The 20,692-nt window shown below is 52.2% G+C and overlaps 9 protein-coding genes across 9 annotated transcripts; 6 read left to right on the top strand and 3 right to left on the bottom strand.

Moving 5' to 3' along the window:
- Nucleotides 1-212: 212 nt before the first annotated feature.
- PV08_11142 (malate synthase, glyoxysomal) lies at nt 213-2,071 on the top strand (the record flags this gene model as incomplete). Its single annotated transcript, XM_016385453.1, has 5 exons — nt 213-500; nt 574-623; nt 675-752; nt 803-1,957; nt 2,014-2,071. The coding sequence occupies 5 exons, from the start codon at nt 213-215 to the stop codon at nt 2,069-2,071; spliced, it is 1,629 nt and encodes a 542-aa protein (XP_016230397.1).
- Nucleotides 2,072-4,361: 2,290 nt separating this feature from the next.
- On the top strand, nt 4,362-6,151 carry PV08_11141 (uncharacterized protein; the record flags this gene model as incomplete). Its single annotated transcript, XM_016385452.1, has 2 exons — nt 4,362-4,380; nt 4,434-6,151. The coding sequence occupies 2 exons, from the start codon at nt 4,362-4,364 to the stop codon at nt 6,149-6,151; spliced, it is 1,737 nt and encodes a 578-aa protein (XP_016230396.1).
- Nucleotides 6,152-6,943: 792 nt separating this feature from the next.
- Nucleotides 6,944-7,912, top strand: PV08_11140 (uncharacterized protein; the record flags this gene model as incomplete). The annotated part of the gene is made up of 1 exon (XM_016385451.1): nt 6,944-7,912. The coding sequence occupies one exon, from the start codon at nt 6,944-6,946 to the stop codon at nt 7,910-7,912; it is 969 nt and encodes a 322-aa protein (XP_016230395.1).
- Nucleotides 7,913-9,203: 1,291 nt separating this feature from the next.
- PV08_11139 (uncharacterized protein) lies at nt 9,204-10,540 on the bottom strand (the record flags this gene model as incomplete). The annotated part of the gene is made up of 2 exons (XM_016385450.1): nt 9,204-9,868; nt 9,928-10,540. The coding sequence occupies 2 exons, from the start codon at nt 10,538-10,540 to the stop codon at nt 9,204-9,206; spliced, it is 1,278 nt and encodes a 425-aa protein (XP_016230394.1).
- A 359-nt stretch (nt 10,541-10,899) lies between these two features.
- PV08_11138 (uncharacterized protein) lies at nt 10,900-12,964 on the top strand (the record flags this gene model as incomplete). Its single annotated transcript, XM_016385449.1, has 2 exons — nt 10,900-11,115; nt 11,168-12,964. 2 exons carry the CDS (start codon nt 10,900-10,902, stop codon nt 12,962-12,964), a joined length of 2,013 nt encoding a protein of 670 aa, XP_016230393.1.
- Nucleotides 12,965-13,191: 227 nt separating this feature from the next.
- On the bottom strand, nt 13,192-14,709 carry PV08_11137 (uncharacterized protein; the record flags this gene model as incomplete). The annotated part of the gene is made up of 1 exon (XM_016385448.1): nt 13,192-14,709. One exon carries the CDS (start codon nt 14,707-14,709, stop codon nt 13,192-13,194), a length of 1,518 nt encoding a protein of 505 aa, XP_016230392.1.
- Nucleotides 14,710-14,981: 272 nt separating this feature from the next.
- Nucleotides 14,982-15,450, bottom strand: PV08_11136 (uncharacterized protein; the record flags this gene model as incomplete). The annotated part of the gene is made up of 2 exons (XM_016385447.1): nt 14,982-15,027; nt 15,101-15,450. 2 exons carry the CDS (start codon nt 15,448-15,450, stop codon nt 14,982-14,984), a joined length of 396 nt encoding a protein of 131 aa, XP_016230391.1.
- A 1,204-nt stretch (nt 15,451-16,654) lies between these two features.
- On the top strand, nt 16,655-18,382 carry PV08_11135 (uncharacterized protein; the record flags this gene model as incomplete). The annotated part of the gene is made up of 3 exons (XM_016385446.1): nt 16,655-16,711; nt 16,771-17,508; nt 17,561-18,382. The coding sequence occupies 3 exons, from the start codon at nt 16,655-16,657 to the stop codon at nt 18,380-18,382; spliced, it is 1,617 nt and encodes a 538-aa protein (XP_016230390.1).
- Nucleotides 18,383-18,771: 389 nt separating this feature from the next.
- PV08_11134 (uncharacterized protein) lies at nt 18,772-20,571 on the top strand (the record flags this gene model as incomplete). Its single annotated transcript, XM_016385445.1, has 1 exon — nt 18,772-20,571. One exon carries the CDS (start codon nt 18,772-18,774, stop codon nt 20,569-20,571), a length of 1,800 nt encoding a protein of 599 aa, XP_016230389.1.
- Between the last annotated feature and the right edge of the window lie 121 nt (nt 20,572-20,692).

The raw sequence follows: 20,692 nt of genomic DNA, 5'->3' as shown, positions 1-20,692 counted from the left end.
TTGGAACTGAGAAGTGCGCCGGTGTTGAGACCGCGGGTGAGGGCAACATGTGCTGCGAGTTCTGACGTCTTTGTTATAGTAGGTATATTATCCCTCCTCTCCCCCGAGCCATCTCTTTGCTGTCCTGCAAATCTTCAGTTTTATTTCTGGACTCCTCTCTCCTATCCCTGATTTCTAGAATCTCATTCCATCGACACCCAGAAGTCGAAAACATGGCTTCCATCAATACCATCAATGATGGCGTTGCCATTAATGCACCCATCAAAGACTCGTATCGGAAGATCCTTACTCCCGAAGCAACCGCTTTCCTAGCCCTTCTCCATCGCACCTTTAATTCGACGAGAAAAGAATTACTCAAGAGACGAGAAGTTCGCCAGGCGGAACTCGACCGTGGAGTTCTGCCAGATTTCCTCCCCGAAACCAGGCATATCAGGGATTCAGACAGCTGGAAGGGAGCCCCTCCCGCCCCCGGCTTGATCGACCGAAGACTCGAGATCACAGTAGGTTGCACCGATATTGCACAGCTGTGTACCGCTGTGGCGTCAATGTGCGAGACACTAAAGAGCTATACAGGGGCCCACCGACCGCAAAATGGTTGTCAATGCTCTGAACAGCAACGTTTGGTAAGTGTTGGCTCTTTTGACCGTTGTGGAGTGAACCTAACATCAAATAAGGACATATATGGCCGACTTTGAGGACTCTCAAGCACCTACCTGGGATAACCAAGTATCCGGTCAAGTGAATCTATATGAGTAAGTCCAAAAGTTGATCCCTGCTTCAACGTCTGCTGACACCATTGCAGCGCCATTCGCAGACAGGTAGATTTCAAGATTGGGGAAAAGGACTACAAGCTTCGCACAGACCGAGTACTACCTACCCTGATTGCCCGACCCCGGGGTTGGCACCTCGAAGAGAAGCACTTCACTGTCGACGGCGAGCCCATATCTGGATCTCTCTTCGACTTTGGTCTTTACTTTTTCCACAACGCCCATGAGCTTGTCAAGCGAGGCACCGGTCCCTATTTCTATCTGCCCAAGATGGAATCGCACCTTGAAGCCAGACTCTGGAACGATGTCTTCAATCTTTCGCAAGACTATATTGGCATGCGCCGAGGCACCATCCGCGGCACTGTCCTCATCGAGACCATCTTGGCCGCGTTTGAGATGGACGAAATCATCTATGAACTCCGTGACCACTCGGCCGGTCTCAACTGTGGCCGTTGGGATTACATCTTTTCCTTCATCAAGAAATTCCGCCAAAACCCTCAGTTTGTTCTACCGAACCGAGACGACGTCACCATGACGGTCCCCTTTATGGACTCGTATGTCCGACTGCTGATCAAGACTTGCCATCGTCGTGGCGTTCATGCCATGGGTGGCATGGCGGCTCAAATCCCCATCAAGGACAACGCAGAGGCAAATGACAAGGCTATGGACAAGGTCAGACAGGACAAGCTGCGTGAAGTCCTTGCCGGGCACGACGGCACCTGGGTGGCACATCCAGCCCTTGCACCCATTGCCGCCGAAGTCTTCAATAAGCATATGCCCACGCCGAACCAACTGTTCAAACGCCGTGAGGACGTATCCATCACCAGGAATGACCTGCTGAACACCAACCTGCCCGGCTCGGTGACCGAGGACGGCATCAGAAAGAACCTCAACATTGGCTTGGGCTACATGGAAGGCTGGCTCCGTGGGATCGGCTGTGTGCCCATCAACTACCTCATGGAAGACGCAGCCACGGCCGAAGTGTCGCGATCGCAATTGTGGCAATGGGTCAAGCACGGTATCAAGACTGCGGAGGGCAAAACTGTCGACAAGGCTTACGCCCTCAAGCTGCTGAAGGAACAAGCCAATGAGCTGGCGTCCAAGGCACCGAAAGGAAACAAATTCCAACTTGCTGCCCGGTATTTCGAAGGCCAAGTGGTTGGTGAAGACTATGCGGATTTCTTGACAAGGTTTGTGCCATCTACTGCTTCTAAAGTGAGTCAGCTTTGCTAACACATTGTTTCAGTCTGCTCTACAACGAGATCACAACTGTCGGCTCCTCCCAGCCTGTTGCAAAGCTATAAGTCTTTGTTACTCGGGAGAACGATCTTGAAGCGACGAGATCCAGGTGTGGCACGAAATCACGATGATGAAAAATTTGTACAAAGCTTGGAGGTGAAGGATGTGGGTCGATGTTCACCATGCCATGTATGCTTTTGAGTAGTATGCAAAATGTATCAGGTCCAGCAACCTAGTGAGAACAATGCGCTTCGATTTTGCCAAATACAAGTGGGAGACTGTCAAGAGCGTGTGTCATCCGCCTCTTCTCATCCGCCAGACTCGTACACTCATACTATTTCCAGACGCCGTAGTAGTCGTATACCCCTTGAGGCCATCGAACATCAAAGATTAACCTCCTTAAACCAAGAAACTTACGCAAGCGGCTGGTGACAGATTAGCAAGGTGCCTGTTGCTTACGTGGCGCAATTCCTTCTTTACTCGCAACGAGAGGCTTAACGAGACGGCTCTAACTAGCACACTGCGAACATGCGACCATCACCATGCATGTCTGCCAGATAATCCTCTCCTCCATCTGCGTCTCAAATGCCGTGGGTGCTGAAAAGATTGCAAACTCCATGCTGGGAGGCTAGAAGCACGCTCGTCTGTTTCAGAAGTGATCCTCCTAAGGAACCATCCGGGTGAGTGGGCAATCAAAGTGAGGGTTCAAAGTGACCCAGGCGACTGATCAGCAGAGAAGGCGAAGATCCCTCACCGAGATAGGCTGAGATTTCGGCTCCAACGGCTTTTCAGGCGCGGAGCTGGGCGCACAAGGGACTCCATAGGAGCCTCCAGGCTAGTGACGCTCACCAACTAACTGGGCCGGCCTGGTGAGCCTTACCAGACATCGAGCTTCGACGACGGGTACATTGATTAGCTGCCGACACAAGCCTGCCATGGTCTGCATTGAGGCCCGTTCCCGTACGCCCGGTGGTGCCTATTGTAACTAACTAACGTTAGAACGATACCTGATACCCCGGTCCAAAGTCTGTTGTGAACTTGTGGTGCATATCAGAACCCTCTCATCTTCGACGTCGATGCTCAGTCGCCCCTGCTTCACATGGAGTCAGAAACAGGATGGAATCCTCTCCCATCCAGGTCAGCAGTGAGCACGATGGGGCACCGACACATATACACTGGTTCCGACCATCGCTTTACGGAGGGGCCATGAACCCGTTGTTCGGACCGTTGTAACTTGTGGTCAATTCGGCAGCCCGCAGTACTCCAGTAGGCAACGCCTTTTGGATCACACAATGCAGGCTATGACAAAATGCCGGAAGGGTGGGACATATCCGTACTGTTCGGTGTAGCTGTCTCTGTGCATCCAGCCACCAACCAGAACAAAACGACAGCCACCCTCACCCAGGATAACAAGATGTCAAAGCTTGGGAGTTCAGGACATACACCATACACTATAGCCCGTGGCTATGTGACACAGTGCGTCTGCTGGCCTCTCCCTTCCAACCTCCTGGTTTCGAGAGACCAGGACCAGCTGTAGATCAGCAAGACTCAAGGTCTCGATAACAAGTGCGACGACTATTCTCTCTCATTCCCCGCGACCCTAGCTTATTAGCTTCGACAGTCCGGCCAGTTACATTTTCGCCGGAGCCCATACAGGTCCCAGGAACGGAACTCTGCAAAGTTGAAAACATGATGGCCCTTTCCTGCGCGCTCTTTTCTCCCACTTTATTCGGATCTATCTTTGCTTATGGTGGACACCAGCCCCTGAACCCTCAAGACGGGAGAACCAGGGGCAGTGACCACTCTTTTTAGCGCGAAGATGCTCCGCACAAGTCGCCCATATCATGCCCCAAAGCGGATAGTCGATGCCAACTGGCTATCGCAAGAGGCTTGAAGGATCGCCTTGTTGCATGCACCTTGACAAGGGAATCGTCGTGATCTCAAGGCCAACCGGACTATGGGTATCCTCTCCCACCCTTGCTCGAGGCTTCCTGTCTGACCGCATGCTTTCAGGCTAGATATCTTCAGCCAACTGTCGTGGTGTCGCTCCATTCTCCTCTCTGGAACTGGTATCTGCTGCCAACGACACCATTGTCTTTGCGTGTACACATCATCGACGAAGCGCTACACACCGGACATCCGGGGTCAGCAGTACAAGCTTTGTGTATTTGCTCCGAGCTCGACAGGCAGATACAGCGCCTGGGAGATTATGAAGCACAAATGCAGGCCCCCAGCTAAGCAATCATACGCATGCTCAAGTGACGATGCAATCTTGATCACACAGAATTGAGGCTGGCACCTCATCGCGGAACATTTAATCGTATTACGACCACAAGCACTGCGTACGCGAACAACATGGTCGATACTTTGCACCGTGAGTGTTGCACCATCAATATTCTTTGCAGTTCTGTATTGACTTGTCTTCAGCACCACCAGAGGTCATTGCGACATGGCCCAAACCGAATTATGTTAACCCAGTGAGCAGAGGGGATTCTCTGGAATATATATGCATCATATTCTCCGTGATCGGTGTTATAATCGTCGCGGCACGAGTCTACTCTCGACTCTTCATTACAAAAGCACCGGGCTTGGACGACCTCCTGGTGGTTTTGGCCTTGTGTGTTGTCATCACACTATGCGTCTTGGTCATCATCAGTAATAAAGTGTACCAAACCGGCCGACATGTCTGGGATATTGAGGCCGACACCTTTGTCGGATCACGACTGAATATCTGGATCAGCCTGTGGTGCTATATCGTGGCTATAAGCTTAATCAAGATCAGTGTCCTCTTGTTTTACCGACGACTCAGCGTCAAGTTCAGCAAGACGTTCCTCGTTGCGACCTGGGTTGGGATTGTCTACAATGTCTTGTACTTCTTGGCCTTTGGCCTCGCCCTCCTCCTGCTTTGCCATCCTCTCGACGCATACTGGAAGAGCTTCGACTCTGGATGGACTGCGACGCACAAATACCACTGCGCCTCTGAAGGAACAGCGTTGCCAGCTTCGTCTGCTATGAGCGTGCTGGGAGATCTCTACAGCACTCTCCTTCCAATGGTACTGGTATATAACCTCGATCTCCCTTCGCGGCAAAAGATTGCCTTGTATGTTTTGTTTGCGTTTGGATTCATGGCAGTCGCCGCAGGAACTGTTCGGACAGTGCTGCTGTACAACCTGCTCAATGTGGACTATGACTTTACGTGGGAGCTCTACGTAACCTGGATCTGGGGTATCATCGAACTCTACCTGGCCCTGTTTGCGGCGAGTGCGCCTAGCCTCAAGCCCTTTTTCCGACGGTTCTTCATGGCCTCCATCAACAGTCTTACAAAGAACTCTCGAAAGCGGATGGACTACTACGACCAGGGCAACAAAGGCACCTGGGCCTCGGAGACGAAGGGCCAAGTGAGTGTCGACAATGACGTTGATGTGGAGCGAATCGGCGTCGCGTACGGAGGCGAAGAAACGCAAACCCGAGAAAGAGGCTTCTTGCACGACATTGAGCAGGAGGGAACCAAACACTTTGAGCTGATAGCCAGTCACGACGGCAAGAAGATGATCCCGATGCAGGTCTACAAACGAAGTGAAGGCGGGTCAAATGTCCCGATGAACCCGTTTGTAGACCGTGGCCGAAGTCTTTCCAACTCGGCGTCGCCGCACGCAAACTGGCCCATGCAGTCATTCGGACGAGACGACACCCTTGGAGCCTTGCCGAACACAGAGATTCAGAGAGTCGAAGGGCATCGGCCGCCTCACATCGGAATTGTCGTGTATCCGCCGACAGATGAAGACACACCGATGGCACAGATTAGGAGCGCCAAGGATGCGAGGATGATGAGGGCGCAGGCCAGTATAAGTCCGGCTCAAAGACGAACGTCGATCATCAACCCTCCTCAATTCGAAGACGAGCATGATGATCTAGGGACGGGTTCGTCGCTTGAATCTCCAACTGGTTCCGAGGCCGAGTCGATTTACGAGGAGGAGAGGCCGCCGTGGAATAACATCATGACGCCTAGCAGCAGGAGTGTCAATACAGGAGGGGGTGACAGTAGCAGTAGCAGTGACGAGACGCTGCAACTGCCCAAGATGGGAGGACCCGGTAGACCTCCGCGTGTACCTGGTGAAAGCATGGGTATTGGACATGGATCGTGATGCGATTTGGAGGAAGAAGAGCATGTAGTTTTTAATGTTGAAGACAAATGTGTCACGAGCGCAGATATGACACCATTGGAAAGTCGTGCAGTAATACCCCAGGCGACTCTGTGTATGTTATGGTGTTGTATGAAGTACCTGTATCTCTCTATCTGTCTTACCAGCTGATTCTGTGTCAAGACTCAAGAGTATGAGCGAGTACATGGCGTACTTTACATAGTATGCCGAACTCTCCTCCACGGTCCACCTGTTCGCCCTTCTCACTCGATTGCTCGTGGAGTCATAATGGACCCTGCACATACTCGTACGACGTAGACACCTTCCAGGCAGTAAAACCAGCTAGTACACCCTCCGTACCGGCATCTCAAACCGATGTCTCCGACGCACCGATTCTCCAAGTGGAGAGGGAGAACGAACCCAAACCATATCCCGCACACCAGCATTGGGTATTAACAGTGCCACTATTTTATTTGACCTGGCAATCAAATCACTTAATATCCTTGTGTTGAAAAAGACTGGAAGACGGCAGGAAACCCGGAGCGAACATCGTTACTCCACTGCTCTCGTATAATACGTCTTTCGCATCACCGTGTTGGATGTCATTTATTTCTGCAGTCGTCGGACCTTACTCGTGTACTTGTCCTGTCTGTCTCCCTGATCACTACCGACGAGAAACACCCAACTCGGAGAGAGGAGAGACAGAGAGAGAGAGAGCGTGTCTGAGTGTGATAATCGACCGGTTGGAGCTTTCCATATCGACACCTTGACATTCTAACGCAACCCCACGAAACAATGAAGATCCTCATCACGGGCGCCGGCGGGTTTCTAGGACAATTCCTGGCGCGCGAACTCCTGTCCGACCCTTCGCACCAGGTCGTGTTGACGGACATTGTCGACGTCCCCGTTCCCAAGGGGGCCCAAAACCCGCACAACGCGAGATGCGTCAAGGCGGACCTGCTGAAGGACGACCACAGCAGCATCGTCACGCCGGACCTCGACGCGGTGTACATCTTCCACGGCATCATGTCGTCGGGCAGCGAAGCCAACTACGACCTCGGGATGAGCGTCAACCTCGAGAGCACGCGGCTGCTGCTCGACACGATCCGGCGCGTGCGGCCGGGGCTGAGGGTGATCTACGCGTCCAGCCAGGCCGTGTACGGGCGACCGCTGCCGGACGTCATCACCGAGTCCGTCCTGCCGACGCCGGAAGGGTCCTACGGGGCCGCGAAGCTCATGTGCGAGACGCTGGTCAACGACATGAACCGCAAGGGGTACATCGACGCCGTGACGCTGCGGTTCCCGACCATCTCGGTGCGCCCGGGGAAGCCGGCGCCCGCGGCGAGCGCCTTCATCTCTGGCATCATCCGCGAGCCGCTGGCGGGCAAGGAGTGCGTCGTGCCCGTCAAGGACCGCGCGTTCCCGAGCAACGTGTGCTCGCCCAACACCCTGATCCGGAACCTGGTGCACGCCCTGACGCTCAAGGGCGACGCCCTCCCGCCGCACAAGCGCGTCGTCAACGCCCCCGGCATCCGCGTCACCATCCAGCAGATGCTCGACGCCCTGGCCAGCGTCGCCGGCGAGGACAAGCTGCGGTACGTCAGGGAGGAGCACGACGAGTTCCAGGCCCGCATCCTCTACTCGTGGGCGTACAACTACGACAACACCCTCGCCTTGAGTCTGGGGTTCGAGGAACCCGCGAGCTTCGAAGACGCCGTGAGGGAGTATGTGGATTTCATGGCCGAGCAGGAAAAGCTGGGTTGAAAGAAAGAGAGGGGGAAATTGTCAGCTCAGGATGAGGGAATAAAAAGGTAAAACGTATGTTACGCATATACATAAGGTATATAAATATATCTGTGCATCCCTACCACCCCTGCTTTACCATCACCTTCTCCGTACATCCCCAAGCTTATACCTGAGGGTTTGTCTGTTCGTGAGACATGGCAATGCGTCATGACTGCTGTGATGGGCTAATGATCTCTCGGTCTCGTGGTGTGCCGTGCCAATGCCAGACATTACCTGTCGCGGAGCTCGAGCAACTCCGTTAACTTGGTACACAATCTTCAGCCCATGTCGATCACGCTCCCTTGCTCTTCAACTACCCATGGACCCCCGTCAGTTCATTCTGCTGTCCTCGTCCTCCGTACACCACCAGTCAGTACGGTAGGTACCGTTGGCCCCCCGCCTCCCCTTTCCGCCTCAGTTGCGAGTGGGCGGTTCACGGCCGGCCTGGGTCGGCGAAATGGCCGATGGCATGTCTGCAGGGTAATTTCGAAGTCGTACGATGCCGTAAAGATTCAAATTTCATTCCCTGCTTGAGAAAACCCCGACGTGTCTTCCCCTCACGGACGGAGAACAAGCCGCGGCCAAACAAAAAAGCCAGTTCTCAAAAGACATGGCATACCCAAGGCACGAGTAGGTAGGTAACATGCGGAGGTATCTCTAGGTAGGTGCTCAATGTGTACGATATGAAGATGAGTAAAGAACAAGAAGAAAGACACCTCTTGCAGACTTCGCCTTTACCTTGACCTAGAAACGGCACCACAATACGTCCCTCACTATGTACCCACCTCACACGCTACAATACTTCCCATAACCCCCCAGTCGTTATACACCTGGGATCACTCCGTCACCCAATGACTACACGTACAAAGCAGAAAATGATCCTCCCCCTGTCCGTACGTGAAATGTCTATTCTCGGGCAGCAAGCTCATCATTCGATCTCGGTTACTCCCTGAAATTGTCCAAAGTCAAGCCACAAAAACATACAGATATGCCCTCATTCGGCGCAGGAGATCGTTACAAAGGCAGATGGGCTGGTATGATACCCAACTCCCCTTAAAAGAAAGGCATCAAATATCTACCACGCAGAGTCTGAAAATTGGATTCAGTTGGCAGGCAGATCCGGCTTGTATTCCATCGAAGCCCATCTGCTCTGCATGAGCTAGATCTCGTTGGAATCATTACAACGAGCTTCCACGCCATATGTCAGCAGAACAACATTTCCATACAGTATTGACTTCCATGCCTCCCCACGCATGTCTGACGAACCCCTTTACTTGCTTCCCGCGCCTATATTTTCCTTCATGGCTTCATCCGTAGCTTTCTTTATTTGCTCGTCTTCCCCCTTGGCATCACCCTTTGGCGGTTCATCGTCTTTTAGTGTGATTGGCTTCGCATCCTTCTCCTCGTCACTGTCCCCCAGACTAAATGGGTCGTTATCCGCCACTGGACTCGGGTCTATAGAGGTCAAGGGTTGCCATTTGCTCGTCTTGCCTCCTGATCCTGGTGCGGCCGCTGCGCTGGGAGTGTTGCCAGGCTTTGGGGAGGCAGAGTACATATCTCTAATCTCCTCAGGCGGCCCATCTTGGAACGATACCTTGCGCGTCGATCCTGGCGGTGAACGTCGTTCGCTGGGTTTAAATAAATTTGGGTTGGCTAATGGCCTGCTTGATGTACGAGGTGGTGCTTCACCATCTCGAAGCTCCAATTTTGAAAAGTCATCTCCAATGGGCTGCATGTCTGCATCATAACGTTGTAAGTCAGCACTCCGACGCATATCGCGACTGCGTCGTGGTGGCATTGGTGGAGGCTGTTCTGATTGTTCATCTTCGTCTTCCCCATCCAATTTCTTCTTGAACGCCGTCAACCACTTGTTCACAGTGGTCTGAGTCTCAATAAACCCTTTCTTGATGTTATCGCGGATTTCAGGCAAGTCATCTGATCGAGTTTCGCGTCAGCTATAGACACTAGGACAATCGCCAGCTGGAAGAGCTTACCATCAATAAAACTCCGCCACGGGACATCATCCGCATTCGGGCTTGCACCTGGACGTCCAACCCTTGAGCCTTGCAGGTGCTCGTTGTATCGTCCTCCGGATTCACGACGTCCTCTCGGCTGTCTATCTGCACCTTCATAATGCTCTGCTAGTTGTCGTGCATATAGCTCATCTGCCTCCAGCTGACTCATCTGCGTGGTAGAGGGCGGCTGGACAGAGGGCCGAGGGGGTCTGGCAGGTGGTTCAGGTTCTCGTTGTGAATCTGGGTCTGACATGCCGAGGAGCGCATTAAAGGCCGGTTCGATGTTTCCACCGCTTGCTGTAAGAACAGCTCGCACTACACTAGCATCAATGGAGGGGAAGGCCTCTCTGAGGGTCATTTCAGCCTGTTCTCGGGGACTCAATGGTCGCGGAGGCTTTGCCGGCGGTGCTGCGTCATCTTTGGGCGGGAGGGTAGGAAGTGTTTCTGGCTTCGACGTCTTCGTGGGAGTTGATATGGTGCCCGTCTCTTGGTCACTATCAAAGTCCAGGGGACGCGCTGTTGTGGGTGACTCAGGAGGTCCATCACTTGCTTTCAGTGGAGATACTGGCGAGCCCTGAGTTGATCTTAGCATTGACCGTGTGAGGACAGCTCACGGACTTACAGTTTCGTTGGTAGTCATTATCGCGCTGCAACCTGATTTCCAATCAGTTTACTTTGACGGCGCTGTAGATGGGAGTGCGTTTCTCAATTGTGTTGACTGCTGTCAGGCAGCGGAGTTCTTGAAACGGACATATGATTGCGTTTGGGAACCCGTTCGGCAGACCTTCTTGTTGTATCCCGGCATGGTGACGTTGATGTGGCTGGTGAGGCTGTGGCGCAGTTCAAAGATGGCTGTGCTACTCAAAGGTTTGTGATTTGCCTGACGGCCTCACAGATGGAAAAGAATCAGCGAATACAACCCGACGATGATATTGCGACAGGCCGCCAGACATGACAGACCTTGACTTGTCTTTCATTCCGGCGCTTTACAAACCGTCGGCGTTATTGCCAATTACGAGACATAAAGCCAGCCTACTCTACACTGTAGAGACTCACCAAGTTACTGTGATCATCGGACAGACAGGCAGTGGAAAGACGACTCAGTTACCTCAATTCCTCGAGCAGGCAGGATGGTGCGCCGACGGCAAATGTATTGCAGTCACTCAGGTGGGTAAGTTGATCACTGTGACGAGCGGAGTGTATTTGACAACTTTTGTAGCCCCGTAGAGTGGCCGTCACCACAGTCGCGACTCGAGTTGCAGAGGAGATGAGATGCCAGATCGGCGAGGAAGTGGGATATTCCATACGTTTCGAGGATGTCACCTCATCACGGACGAGAATAAAATTCCTCACCGATGGCATGCTTCTCAGGGAAGCCTTGGTCGATCCGCTGCTGACAAGGTATTCTGTCATCATGGTAGACGAAGCCCATGAAAGATCTCTAAGCTCAGACATTCTACTCGGTTTGCTGAAAAAGATCAAAAAGCGACGTCCAGAATTACGGATCATCGTCAGTAGTGCCACACTAGAAGCCGAACGATTCGCAGCCTTCATCAAGAATGAAGGCGAATCCGATGAGCAATGCCGCATCGTCAGCATCGAAGGTCGTATGTATCCTGTTGACATTCTGTTCCTAGCCCAACCGACCGATGACTATGTCGAGACAGCGGTCCAAACGGCATTTACAATACATCAGCAAGAAGGTCCCGGCGACATCCTAGTCTTCCTTACCGGCAGGGAGGAAATCGAAACCGCGATTCAGAAAATATCCGAACTTGCATCGACCCTACACCCACAAGCGCAAGCTCTCCAACCACTACCGCTGTACGCTGGCCTCGGCACAGATGAGCAGATGTACGTCTTCTCGGAAGCAGCAGAAAACACTCGCAAAGTCATCCTGAGTACCAACATAGCAGAAGCCTCGGTGACTGTTTCTGGTGTGGTGTTCGTAGTGGACTGTGGCTTCGTCAAGCTCCGATCCTTCAATCCCACCACCAACATTGACACCCTGACACCATTCCCATTATCAAAGGCTTCGGCCATCCAACGAGCAGGACGTGCAGGACGAACGCAACCCGGAAAGTGTTTTCGACTATACACCCAACAGACGTACGAGTCCCTCCCGGCCACAACACCGCCAGAGATCCAGCGTTCCAACCTTGCCCCAATGGTGCTGCAGCTGAAGGCCCTGGGGATTGATAACATAGTTAGGTTTGACTTTATATCTCCACCACCGTCACAGCTCCTGGTTCGCGCCTTTGATCTGCTCTACTCCCTTGGCGCAGTCGACGACTATGCCAAACTTACATCACCTCTGGGCACGCGCATGGCCGAATTGGCCATCTCACCCATGATGGCCAAATCACTCCTGGCCTCGTCCGACACCAAGTTCGACTGCCAGAGTGAGATGCTGACGATAGCGGCCATGACGTCCCTACAAGGGAACGTGTGGTTCCACCACAGCGGCGAAAAGAAAGCCATGGATCTCTCACGCCGAAAGTTCGCCGCGGAAGAAGGTGACCACCTGACCCTCTTGAACGTGTACCAGGCATTCGTCACCAAAGGGAAGAAAGAAGCCCGCTGGTGCCACGACCACCACCTCAATTTCAAATCCATGCAGCGCGCCGTGAGCATCCGGAACCAGTTGAGACGGTATCTGGAGCGTCTGGGAGTGAAGATCCACGAGAGCCTTTCCACAACAAGCAACGACCAAGCCTACCTGTCAACGGCCCAGCCAAGCCAAGCTGACAAAGCAACGGCGATCATCAAGTGTTTGGTGACGGGGTTCTTCGCCAACGCCGCAAAGATGCAACCTGACGGCAGTTTCAGGTCTGTTTCGGGCAATGTGACCATGCACGCACATCCGACCAGTCTGATGTTCAACCGGAAGGCCGAGTACGTCATCTTCCACGAACACCTCGAGACCGGCGACAAGGTGTATATCAAGGACATAACCAAGGTGGAGAAACGGTGGCTAGTTGACTATTCGGGAGGATACTACAATATCAAATCATAGTGTCGTTGCGATCAACCTTGTTACAATATTAATTCAAATTGTACGAATACACATCCGTAGCCATATTGATCCACAAAATCCACGTTGCCCCGTGTGCGGATACATGTAAAGGTTCTTTTTTTTTGATTGTTACGGTAAATATGTTGTGTGTGGGCTGTGTTTGTCTCGTCTCTAAGCTATGCATGGGTGGGGGTATCAGATGCAATAGTTCCATGTTCGTTACGTCGTCACTCGTACTCATAATCCTGCACACCTTGCCTCTGAGTGAACTCGAAGGCCTCGTGTTCAGTCGCCAGGCCTCTCTCCTTTCGCTTCTTCAGCTTCGTTGGGCCTTCCTTGCACACGTCGCAGGCCCATCGGCACTCCGCTGATCCCGCGCTGCCACCGAAATATCTCGACAACAAATCGTGTCTGCACAGCGAGGTGTTTTCACAGAAGGCGACGACGCTCTGAAGAGACAGCAACCTGGATTCGGCCTTGGCCTTGCTCTTCTCTCTGTTTGCGTCGCTTCTGGCTCGGAACTCGCTGCGCTCCTTCTCTTCTCGCGTGTACAAGATGATGCTTGACGCCGCCTTGCTGTCTCGTCCTGCGCGCCCGGACTCCTGAGAGAAGGACTCCATGCCTCGAGGCAGGCCGTAGTGAATGACGAACCGGATCGTGGGGATGTCGATGCCCATCCCGAACGCCGTAGTGGCGCACATGACGTTGAAGGAAGACATCATGTCGGTGCCTCCGGATGCCTGAAACAGCCGAGGGTCTCCCGTGGCGAACCTCAGAAATGACGTCTGCACCTTTTGACGCTGGGCATCCTCTAGACCGGCATGGTACGACTGGGCCCGGATACCAGCGTCAGATAGCTTTGTAGCCAGACTGTCTGCGGTAGCGCGGTATGAGACGTAGACAATGCCTGTTATTGGAGCCATGACCGCCTTAGGATCTTGTTTACGCAGATACTGGAGTCTCATCAGGCGTCTTTGATGCATGAAGTTGAGCCTGGAAAGGAGGTAAGGAAAGACGTCGTCCTGGCCGTTTTCTGGGTTCGACTCGGAAAAGTACTGCACTTCATAATGGATGTTCGGCCGCGCCGTAGAAGTCGAGAAAATCTTGGTCTTGGTCTTAACAAGGCCGAGAAACTTGAAGATGTCTTCGCGGACCTGTGGAGTTGCCGTAGCGGTCACCGCCATGACTGGCACCGTCGGACAATTGAGGGTCGTCTTCAGCCATATCAGATCTTTGTAGGCGGGGCGGAAATCGTGGCCCCATTCACTGATACAGTGTGCTTCGTCAATAGCGATGCGTACAAGCTGGCCCTGTCGGTGGATTTTTGTGATAAGATCGCGGAAATGGTTGGTGGCGCAAAGCTCTGGAGTCACATAGAGCAGTTTGGTTGACGGATGGCCACAGAGTAGGTCGGTTTCAATGCGAACCCTTTCCTGGTAAGGGGTTCTCCCGTTGATGCATTCGACATTGATCCCCAAGTCTCGAGCCGCTTGAACTTGGTTCGTCATCAAAGCAAGAAGAGGCGATATCACAACGGTTACGCCTAGAGACACCACTGCAGGAAGCTGGTAACAAAGCGACTTGCCGAACGAAGTTGCGGCACAGAGAAAGACATCATTGCCCTCGAGCACACTGGCGATAACCTCTTCTTGCAGTGGCCGGAATGACTCTTTGCCAAAGACTCGTCGTAGAGTAAAGCGAAGGTCTGTTATGCTGGCAGACCGTCTCAAAGGGCCACGAGGCATGCCGAATTGGCCTGGTTCGTGATATTTGCGCCTCTCTTCTGAATCGTGGCGCGATAACCGTGCAAACGCGGTTGACGCGACCGGGTTGATATTGTCAGTGTTCCGCTCCGCCGTACTAGCGCAAATGTGCCACTACGGTGCATCAAGCCCCCAGGCGAGCACAAGGTGAACAGGTGCTCGATTGAGGTGCCAAATATCATACGGTGGTCGGTCAGTGTCGCGGGAGCAGTGCAAGGCCCAGTGAAAGTAGCAGATTTTAGTAAATGCAGGAATCACATCGCTCGAAACCGAGTTGGCGGCGGTGTTTCAACCACGTCCCTATCAAGTCATACATAGGTCAGTATCGTCTTCAACTTGCCTGATTCGATACTGCAAGCGGCTTCTGACATACCGAATCGGAGAGGTGCTTATGGTCTTGTAAGACGTGGTCTGTGCCTCGAATGGTGTTGCGCCTAACGACATATCGCTCGATACTCCTTTTGCCCCGATAACAGCTGCAACCACTATGACAATGACGCAGACCACACCCAGAAACAGAAACCAACGCCAATGTCTTTGCAAAAGAGATGGCCTCGATCCACCGTCAAGATCGACTTTCTTCAGGGAGCTCTCGTCAAGTTCCTGCCTTGACTCCATGGATGGAGCGGCCTGCGTTTCACTGTAGTTCGCAGACCTCTTCAGTGATAGAGCGTGCACAACAGCATTCGCTGTTTTGCTGAATATCTTTCCGTCTTGCGCCATGATGAATACACTATAAAAAGGATCTGATGATAAGGATTCCTAGCTGGATTTGGAGAATGCGATATCTGACGGCTAACCAGCATAAAATTCGAGATTCTAGAACTGGGCATGAAGGTAAGAGGGACGGACTGCAAGGTTCTTTTGAACATGGACTTGAAAACAGGGTGATAGAAGAGGCTGGGCACATCCGTTTCGCACGGCGACGAAGTGCATTACCTTGAACCACTCCTGTATCAACAAAGCGAACAGAATGTATGAGTCGGATGGGACGAAGTAACCGCCTGGGCCAATCGGCCCTTCCAAAGTCCGTTTCAACCTGACAGTTCTCGACACAATGAGATTTCGCACCATGATGCCTAGCCTTCTGCTGTCTCAAGGCAGCTTCAAGGGAGAGTAGCATAACGAACGGCCGGGAGATCCAAGGCTCTGACCGCGCAAACAGTTTGTGTTAATCCGAGACGAAAAGTTTGTGCCCTATGCTACGTATGGTGATCGACGGCGGTATCCAGACGACACGAACTGGTCATGATAGAAGCCAATACTCAAGCCATGGATCCATGATGCGAATCAGCTTGGGTTTCGCTTGGTATCGATAGTGTGACTGTGAGTGACGAGTAACGGTATGGCAGCTTTTAGTGGGGAATTTCTTGTTCCAAGAGCAAAAAGGCGGCAGAAGGTCTCCTTGAAACTTCGAGTCGTCCCGAACACGGAGTCAGTCAAGGGTTGTAGACTAAGCGCTGAAACCATTTGCAAACGGCACAGCATAAACAACACACGCATGCATCTGGCATATTTTATGCTCAACCGTACTAGATTCCACTACTGCGGAGCATATACGCAAAATTTCAAATCCACCAATCATGAAGCGTTCGCAGAATGAGCCTGTTTTGGCATAGCGTTCCGCCACACAGACACCGCCGACAGCGATCCCTCCACCAAGGCTGAAGTCATTCATGTCTGCCTTGTCTGGCGAAAATGAACAATCGAGAAAGAAAAACACATGAGTACCCACAAGACGAGGTTGAAATTTGAAAGAGAGAACTCGATGATCTCGGCCTGCTCGGCTGCGTCTTCACGCAAAATGGACTGCTTTCTCCGCCCTTTCTAACGTCTGTGTGCTTTGTACTGAATGCCTCCTTTCCCACATCCACAAATCCAACAACGCACCTCCATTGCATTCTGAGCTCAACCCTGACTTTCCTCAATGGTCGGTATTGCTAGGTGTCGAGGCTGTGGTACCTGTCGAAAACGCAAGATCGCGGTAAGGCATAACAAATCCTTGCAATGGCCAAACATGCCGCTAATGGGAGTTGGAAATAGTGTAGCCTAGAACAGCCCTCTTGTGCTCAGTGCATAAAATCAAAGCGAATATGCACCGGATATCTTCGACATCCTATCATCATCCAGCACAGGGTCCCCAACAACAAAAGCGATGAACGAACCACGAGAGCAAAACAGCCTGTCCAACACCAATCCCAAACCGTTCAACTGGAGCCCATAGAGCCTTTCCATGTCGAGTCCCCAGTCGGCTCTCAGGGCGACTCAAGTCCTAACTCTAACCTGCTTCCAATCTGTCTTCCTGATTTGCACGTAAATCCAAACCCTACCATCAGGCACCAGCTACTGCAGGAGTATCTACACTACCACATTCCAAGACCTGAGATTGCCATGATGCCGCGCAGAATGTGGCTCCTGCGGCTTCCCGAGCTGACTTACATGACCCCCGCATTGGAATACGCTACGATGGCGGTCTGTCTAGCCAAACTAGGCCATGTTTTCAACGACCAGGTATTCATACACGAGAGCTTCAAGCTGTACAATCGTGGATTATGGCACCTTCAACAAGCTTTATGGAACCCAGAACTCGTGTTACATGATCACACCCTCACTGCTTGTATCACATTGGCTGGTTATGAACTCTCAGAATGCCCCAATTCCTCAAAGGATGCTTACATTAATCACACCAAGGGTTGCCAAACACTTGTCAAGCTTCGGGGCCCAGAGGCTCATACTCATGGTTTGGCACATCAGGTATTTGTGCAATTCCGAGTACAAGGGGTATGAACAGTTTCCTAGCGACTTCATTTTAGCCATTCACTGATTTTGCCAGATCCTTTACGCCTTGGATCAGCAAACGTCTAGTTTCTTGTCAGAGCCGCCTTGGCGTGAGATTCCATGGAGACATGAGGCTAAGACAGCGTTCGACAAGGCCTACGACCTTCTAGGGGTTGCCCCAGAGTTTCTAGCCAAAGCACAAATGTTTGACCGTTTGGATCTTGCTGGTCGACTGGAACTCGCACTGAGTATGATCCCGCAGTGCTGGGACATTGAGAGAGAAGTCTCGGCTTTGTTGGACGCCATGGAAAAGGAAAAGAGTCGGCCAAACCCTTCGTTTTGGCCACATTTTGCACAAGATGATTCTGGTCAAAAAGACAATGATGAAGCAATGTTGTTCCCAGTGGCTTTTCATTTCCTCAATCTCGGGGTTGCGCATTCCCTCCTCGTTTGCTGGGCGGTACAGGCTATTTTGTGGAACGGGTTGAATGAGCTATACAGATTGATGGCCGAGCTGAAGATGACAGCAGCTACTCTCGGTCGAGTCGAGGACGCAATCGATCCGGATTCGGAATTTGGGAGGTTTCAAACCGTGTTGGCGCGCTCCGGAAATGTTTTCGATCTTCCCCCTTTGGAACATCGCACAGACTTTGCCGCCCCTGCCCGAAACATTCTTCAGTCGGTGGAATTTTGCTTGATGGAGGACAAGTTAGATCAAGGCCCCAAAATGCTTGCTGCACCACTCAGAGTCGCAACGGAGGTATTGAGACGGCATCCAGAATTCAAGAGGGAAGTGGAATTCGGAGACAAAGCAATGGCGAGAACCCAACTGCGGTCACTGAAATTGTTGCAGTACTACACCGGGATTGAAATATGATGTCGGGATTTCTAATCGTACATCTAGCGCGCTCCATCACTCCGGGGTCTCTGAGAATGCAGATTCACTCTTCGAACCTTAATGTGTATGTTATAATCTCATGCTGTATATGTTTCCGTACTCGAGATGATAGAGTCAGCGTAGGGAGGACCGATGATTACCTAATGCGTGGGTGACCGTGGCCGGCCAATCACAGCCGCCAAGGACAGCCTGGCCTTTCAGCCTTGCACCTTCTCTTCCTTCCACTTCCATGTTGCCTTCAATTCAATCTCGACACTCCCTTTTCTCGCTTGAACGGTGGATGCCAAATTCAGACTGTCACCAACGATGCTACAGAGACGGTCTGAAAATTCTAGTTCGCCTTAGTTAATAGCCTTGGTGGTACCAAGATGGCGTCAACACCGGGCCCAGTGATGGAGCTTTTGGGGCGTGTTGCCTACGAGATCGAGGTGATGCGGCCATTGTTCCCGACATATCTACACCTTCTCATCTCTGCCATCTTCCCCATTTATACGGCTGCGCATGCTGCGTTATCGCGACCGCCGTCAGCGAGCCCACGTAAACGCAAAGAAGGGTCGACCGATGATGACCTTGGCGACGATGGCGAATCACAGAAGATCGAAAGCTTGACCCCTTCGGACGCAGTCCTCTTCCCACTCCTCGCAGGTGCTACATTGGCCAGCCTGTACTTCATCCTCAAATGGCTTCAAGACCCAGCGTGGTTGAACTGGGCTCTGGGAATCTACTTCTCGCAAATCGGCCTCTTCTTTGCCGTAAAGTTCATCAAGGACACGTTGTCTATCGCGAGGTCTTTTCTCTTCCCAGATCAGTACTCGCGTGGAGGCAACGTCTGGAAAGCAAATCAATCGGAGCACAGCTTCAAGACCGAAACCGGTGACAGCTCTCCTTCGCCGTTTCCGTGGTTGCTGTGGCCTCTGCCTATTCCGACCTCGATCTCAAGACGGATCTGGCAACTCCGCGGCCTCTTGTACACCAAAGCTCGTTTGGATCTCCATGTCCACCAGTTGATAACTGTCAAATCCTCGATCGATCTTCTGGACTTGATGAGTCTGTTGCTGTCCGTCGCGATTGTCTCCTACCACGCCTTTGTCGCCAAACCCTGGTTCATCACCAATTTCCTAGGCTTTTCATTTTGCTATGGTTCATTACAATACATGACGCCGACGACGGCGTGGACGGGCACCCTTGTTCTAAGCGCACTCTTCTTCTACGACATCTATTTCGTTTTCTTCACGCCGATGATGGTCACGGTAGCAACACAGTTGGACGTACCCATCAAGTTGCTATTCCCACGGCCTGATGGTTGTGTTTTCCCAGTCGGGGCAGCTGAAGGATCAGTGGCGATGGAAGAGTATTTGCAGTGTCTGGCAAAGACTAGAACCATGGCGATGCTGGGACTCGGAGATATCGTCGTACCGGGCATGATGCTTGCTTTTGCACTGAGGTTCGATTTATTCTTGTTCTACCTTCGACAAGGCCGAAAGGTAGAGAAGGGAGGTGTAGAGACAGAAAAGCCGGTGTATGCCAGTGCCAAAGGCAACTGGGGAGAACGATTCTGGACGAGGCCGAAATTGTGGTCGGACGATATCAAGGCCAAGAGCTTCCCCAAACCATACTTCTATGCCACAATTGTTGGTTATGTTCTCGGCATGATCATGACCGTGGTGGTAATGCAAGTTGCCGAGCATGCACAGCCAGCATTACTGTACTTGGTGCCCGGAGTTCTGTTCTCTCTGTGGGGTACAGCGCTTGTGAAGGGTGATCTGAAGGCTCTATGGGACTACACCGAAGCGTCTGAAGAGGAAAAGGACGAGGGTAAGAAGGAAGACAAGAACAGTCAGCAACAAAAGGCGGATACCGCTATTCAAGATCATCTTGAGGTCGAGTCCAAGCGTGAGAAAAAGCCTGGCAAAAAAAGCCCGGAGGAAAAGGCTGAAAAGCAAAGTCGGCGCTTGATTTTATTTTCGATCACGTTGCCTCAAGCCTTCAAGAGAACAGGCCAGAATGTCACCGGCAACGAGCAGACGTCGACCGAAGCTTCGTCCGGAGCAAAGACTACGGCCGACAACGGTGATGGTCGTGACATGGGTGCGCGACGCTCACTCGACGAGGCTGAGGCACGCAGCCGAGAAGGTGAACCTCCGGAGAAAAGAGCCAGACGAGTGTGAAGTGCTCGGGGCCATTCTTTACGATACGGTTGAAGTGTGTGTTATCATGCATAGCGCGGTTCAACAGATTAATGGCGCAGCGAAGAATAGGAATGTAGCCAAGGTATGAGAAAATAGCTCA

This window comes from Exophiala spinifera (genome assembly GCF_000836115.1).
Source record: "Exophiala spinifera strain CBS 89968 unplaced genomic scaffold supercont1.9, whole genome shotgun sequence".
NCBI lineage: Eukaryota > Fungi > Ascomycota > Eurotiomycetes > Chaetothyriales > Herpotrichiellaceae > Exophiala > Exophiala spinifera.
Note: the sequence above shows the minus strand (reverse complement) of the source record. Positions and strands in the feature narration are given on the sequence as shown.